We start from the raw sequence: 5,242 nt of genomic DNA on the forward strand, positions 1-5,242 counted from the left end.
CGCCGCATCTGGCGTCTGGACACCAGCAGCGACTGGTGGGACCGCATCGTCCTGGAGCGCTGGGACGACCGACAGTGGACCCAGAACTTTAGGATGAGGAGGGACACCTTCCTGGAGCTCTGCGAGTGGCTCGCCCCTGCCCTGCAAAGAAGGGACACTCGCATGAGGCCCGCCATCCCCCTCCAGAAGCGGGTGGCCATCGCCCTCTGGAAGCTCTCCACGCCGGACAGCTACCGATCCGTCGGGAACCAGTTCGGCGTGGGGAGATCCACTGTCGGAGCAGTGCTCATGCAGGTACGGCGCTCGTCGGCCACCGAGCCGGGGGGGAGGGGGGCTGCGAGGAGGGGATGGGCCGCCCCAGGGACAAAGGGGGGGGCGGGAGGAGGCGAAAGCGCCCCGCACCGGAGGGGTCGGGCTGTCCCGGCCGTACTACACGCCGCCAGGGGGGTTGCTTCCGGGAGTGGGGCGCGGGGCACTGCCAGGGCACGCACGCTCCCAGCCACCCGGGCGCCCCACTGATTGACGCTTTGCTGTGTCTCTCTCCGCAGGTGGTCAAGGCCATCAACCGGGTGCTGCTCCGCAGGGTGGTCCGCCTCGCCGACCCGGATGCCGTCATCCGGGGATTCGGCGCCCTCGGCTTCCCCAACTGCGGGGGGGCCATCGACGGGACGCACATCCCCATCCGTGCCCCGGAACACCAGGCGTCCCGGTACGTGAACCGCAAGGGGTACTTCTCCGTCATCCTGCAGGCCGTATGTGACCACCGGGGACAGTTGACGGACATAAATGTGGGCTGGTCCGGCAAAGCACACGACGCCCGGGTGTACCGGAACTCCTCCGTGTGCCAGCGGCTGCAGGACGGGACCTTCTTCCCCGACCGCCACATCAGGGTCGGGGACGTGGACATGCCCGTCTGCCTGGTGGGGGATGCCGCCTACCCACTGCAGCCCTGGCTCATGAAGCCCTACACGGGACACCTCAATCCCTCCCGCCAGGCCTTCAATAACAGGCTGAGCAGGGCCCGCATCGTGGTGGAGGGGGCCTTCGGGCGACTGAAAGCCCGCTTTCGATGCCTCCTCACCCGTCTGGACCTGGCCGAGCACAACATCCCTCCCGTGGTGGCGGCATGTTGTGTGCTCCACAATTTGTGTGAGCGGAAGGGGGAGGCTTTCTTGCCAGCCTGGATGGCTGAGGCTGACCGCATGGCTGGACACTACGGTCAGCCCCGCACCGCCGCCGTCCGGGAAGCCCAGCGGGGGGCCATCCGGATCCGGGAAGCCCTGCGGGAGAGCTTCCAGGTGGAGGAGGAGGAGGACTGACCTCTCCCTGCATGCCCCACCGGGGCCTTCTTCCACCCTACCCCCCCCTTCCCCTTTCCCCTCCCTACCTACTGTCAAATAAAGACACCTGTTTTTCCAACAAAAACGTCTGTTTATTTCACAGAACTGGGGTGGGGGAGGGAGGAATGAAGGTGGGAGAAGGGAGGGGGAAACCTGGGACGAGGGAGCTGGAAGGGGAGGGGAGGGAAGGGAGGAAGGGAAAGGAAAGCTCAGGGGTGGGAGTCTGGGTGCCTCTCCCGTCTCGCCACACTGCGGGTCCGGGGGCGTCGGTGGGGAATGGTTGTGGAGGGGGGGGCAGAGAGGACAGGGGGTGTGGAGGAAGCAGGAGCGGAAGCAGGAGGAGCAGGAGGAGCAGGGGGAGCAAGAGGGGGAGCAAGAGGGGGAGCAGGAGGAGCAAGAGGGGGAGCAGGGGGAGCAAGAGGGGGAGCAGGGGGAGCAAGAGGGGGAGCAGGAGGAGCAAGAGGGGGAGCAAGAGGGGGAGCAGGGGGAGGAGGAAATGGAAAGCGGTCTAGCAGGCTCTGGAGGTGGCCTCGCAGGGCACGGCCCTGCTCCTCCAGGGCCTCCAGACTCCTCTGGCGCAGCCTGAGGTCCTCCTGGACCCAGTGGTCCTGGAGACGGAGCTGTCGGTCCAGGAACCGGAGATGCCGCCTCTGGTAGTCCTCCTGGTTCCTGGCTGTCCTGCTTGCCCGGGCGCGGGCGGCTGCTGCAGGCGGTGTGGTGCGCCCTGCAGTCCCCGGTGCTGCAGCTGTGGTGCAAGAAGACCAGCGGTCAATGACCCCAGGGGCCCAGGTGTGTGAAACCCAGCTCCCCTCTGCAAGGCCAGGGCCCCTGCAGGATCCCCAGCTGCTGCTCCGTGGTGGGCAAGGCCCAGGCGCACGGTCCCGGGGCTCCCTCTCGCCCCAGCCCCCCGTACACATAAGGGGAACACGAGGGTACTCACAGGTGGACGCCTCCCCGGCCTCTGATGATGCAGGCGAGCGGCTCTGTGGGGTGCCTCGGGGGTCCCGGGTCCTGGGAAGGCTGGCAGCAGGCTCCTGGCTCTCAGAGCCCTCTTGCTCCTCCTCGGTGTCCAGGAGCGGTCCCTCTGCCCCGGGGTCAATCACGTCCCGGGGGGCAGGGACGGCATGAGCCCCCAGGAGGCGGTCCAGGGCATGGAAGTGGGGGCAGGCCTCCGGGTCAGCCCCTGGCAGGCAGGCCCGGGAGTAGGACTGCCGCAAGTCTTTAATCTTGCAGCGCACCTGCTCCCGGCTGCGCTGGTGGCCCCTGGCGGCCAGGCTGGCAGCCATGCGTCCATAGACGGCCGCATTCCGGTGGCTAGTGCGGAGATCGTGGACATTGGAGGCTTCCCCCCAAACCTCGATGAGGTCCACGATCTCCGCACTTGACCAGGCGGGCGCCCGCCTTTTGCGCCCCCGGGCAGGCTCCTGGGAGCCGCCAGGCTGGTCGTGGGGAGCAGTGGAGGGCTGGGAGCCCTCGGATGGCTGGCTCATCCTGTGGCAGGTGCAGGCTGTGCAGGCACGGGTGCTTGCAGCCTTGCAACTGGCACAAAGTGAGTAGCCAGCCCGTGGCCCTTTAAGGGCTCCGGGGCCGGGAGGGGGGCAATAGAGTTTCCCTGGTGTTGGCCAGAGTGGCCACCAGGGAAACCTGGGAAGCCTTAGCCTCCCACTAGTTCGAACTAAAGGGCTACACAGCCCTTAGTTCGAACTAGCTAGTTCGAACTAGGCGTTAGTCCTCGTAAAATGAGGTTTACCTAGTTCGAACTAAGCGCTCCGTTAGTTCGAATTAAGTTCGAACTAACGGAGCGCTAGTGTAGCGCATAGGAAAGTTAGTTCGAACTAACGTCCGTTAGTTCGAACTAACTTTCTAGTGTAGACATACCCTAAGGCAGTGTTTCCCAATTTTATTTGGCTAAGGAACCCTTTTCAGCTTTTCAGAATTTCAAGGAACCCCTAGGTTTGTCAAACAAAAAAAGGGGGGGGAGGTGAGAGGGAAAATTCCCACCAATGCATGAAAATCACATTCCTTCCCTGAGGCCCCCCACCCCCCTTCCTTGAGGCCTCATCCGCTCTGTTCCCCTCCTCTCTATCACTGGCTATCCCCAGCCCTTATACACTCTCGCTAGGTTGAGACAGGTGGTGTGGGGTGGGAACGAGGGATTTGGGTGTGGGAAGGGATGAGAAGTACAAGCTCTGGGAGGGAATTTGGAAGCAGGAGAAGGGGATGTTAGCTTGGGGAGGGGGCTCCAGGCTGGGGAGTGTTGGGCTCAGGTGGAAGGCTGGGATGCTGAGCAAGCCAGGGCTTGTGGATGTGAGGGTGCAGGAGTTTGGGCTGGATATGTGAGGGACTCAAGGCATGGAAGCTGTGAGTATGATGGGCTCAGGACACAGGTTTGTAATGTGTGGATGATGCAGGAGTGTTGTGGCAGAAGACTGAGGATGTGGGATGCAGGAGTTTGGGGATGTAAGAGGCTCAGGACAGGGGTTCCAGTGTATGATAGGCTCAGATTTGGGGCCAGGTGGTGCAGGAGTGTTATGATGCTGCAATGAGATGGGGGTTTGAACCCAACTGGGGGCTTGTTGGCCAGGCTTCATTTTGAAATAAAATATTATGTCAAACTCAAAAGGTTTTAACATTGTCTTTATTTATGAGAGGGGTGAGGAACCTGTTTTGAGTCAGTTGGGGCCACACAAGTGAGATGCAAAAAAACCCACCAAAAACCCCCAAGCCTCACTAATGTGATCTCAAATGTGCTGGTGGGGGCAGGGTACAGAGTGAAAGTTGGTGCTGGGGCTGGGGAGAGGGTGCTGCTGGGTGGAAGGATGCTGGCTCAGGTGGCAGGGTGCTGGGGTCAAGGACATGGTCCTGCTGGGCACTAGGGTGACTGGCAGGGTGCTGGAGCCAGGGCCAGGGTGGTGCTGAGTCCTGGGGTGTGAGGCAGGGTGCTAGGGCCAGGACAGGGAGGGGACTTGGGTAGGAGTTGAACCTCCCTGATCTGACACCCTCTGGACCTGACTGGTCCCAGATGAGGGATTTTTGGACAAGGGGAGGTCATTTCAGGGCTCCTGGCTCCCCCCCTCCCCACTAGGCTTCTTTGCACCTCTATCCCCTGCAACCCAACTGAGCTGCCCACCCCTGCTGGTTCCCTGCACCTCCACCAAAACCATCCCCCACAATCCAAGGGAACGCAGCACCAGTTCTGCAGCCCCTCACAGCCCAGCTGAGCTGCCCGTCTGTTCCGTATGCCCTCCCCCATCCACCTCAGCCCAGCTGAGCCCTGCACTGGTTCCCTGCATGCCTCCCCCACAGCACAGATGAGCCCCCTTTCCCTGCATCTCCCCCAAGCCTCGCAAAACTGCTGAGCCAAGCGCCGATTCCCTGCCCCTCCCTCCCCTTGAGTCTAGCCCCGGTTCCCAGCACCTTCCTCCTCCTGCAGCCACTCTGAGCTCCCCACACACACACTCCCACCCCGCAGCCCAGCCCAGCTCCCTGGATCTCCCCACTCTGCAACCCAGCTGAGCTCAATTTCCGTGCACCTTCCCCCAAACCATGCAGACATGCTGAGCCAGCGTTGCTTCCCTGCGCCTGCCTCCCTCCCACCCTCCCCTTGGTTGTGTCTACACTGGCACGATCTTGCGCCAAAGTGGCTGCTCTTGTGCAAAAACTTGCTTCCTGTCTACACTGGCCACGTGTTCTTGTGCAAGTAAACTGACGATCTCATGTATGAAATCAGGGCTTCTTGCACAAGAACTATGATGCTCCCACTCTGGAATAAGCCCTTTTGCACAACTGTTCTTGTGCAAGAGGCCAGTGTGGACAGGCAACGTGAATTTCTTGTGCAAGAAATCCCTATGGCTAAAATGGCCATCGACACTTTCTTGGGCAAGAGAGTGTCCACACTGCCA

General features: G+C 62.0%; 1 protein-coding gene across 1 annotated transcript; it reads right to left on the minus strand.

Moving 5' to 3' along the window:
* Window positions 1-1,412: 1,412 nt before the first annotated feature.
* LOC142819361 (uncharacterized) lies at window positions 1,413-3,173 on the minus strand. The gene is made up of 2 exons (XM_075905821.1): window positions 2,281-3,173; window positions 1,413-2,085 (listed from the first exon to the last, which is right to left on the minus strand). The coding sequence occupies exons 1-2, from the start codon at window positions 2,828-2,830 to the stop codon at window positions 1,550-1,552; spliced, it is 1,086 nt and encodes a 361-aa protein (XP_075761936.1). The 5' UTR covers window positions 2,831-3,173; the 3' UTR covers window positions 1,413-1,549.
* Window positions 3,174-5,242: the final 2,069 nt, after the last annotated feature.

The sequence above is a fragment of the Pelodiscus sinensis genome, chromosome 22, assembly GCF_049634645.1.
Source record: "Pelodiscus sinensis isolate JC-2024 chromosome 22, ASM4963464v1, whole genome shotgun sequence".
NCBI classification, from domain to species: Eukaryota; Metazoa; Chordata; order Testudines; family Trionychidae; genus Pelodiscus; species Pelodiscus sinensis.

Bases quoted from the DNA above. Each gene is read 5' to 3' on its own strand.
- LOC142819361 (XM_075905821.1), bottom strand. From the start codon at position 2,830: ATGAGCCAGCCATCCGAGGGCTCCCAGCCCTCCACTGCTCCCCACGAC. The intron at 2,086-2,280 runs GTGAGTACCCTC...CTTGCACCACAG, and splicing joins GGCCGGGGAGGCGTCCACCT to CTGCAGCACCGGGGACTGCA.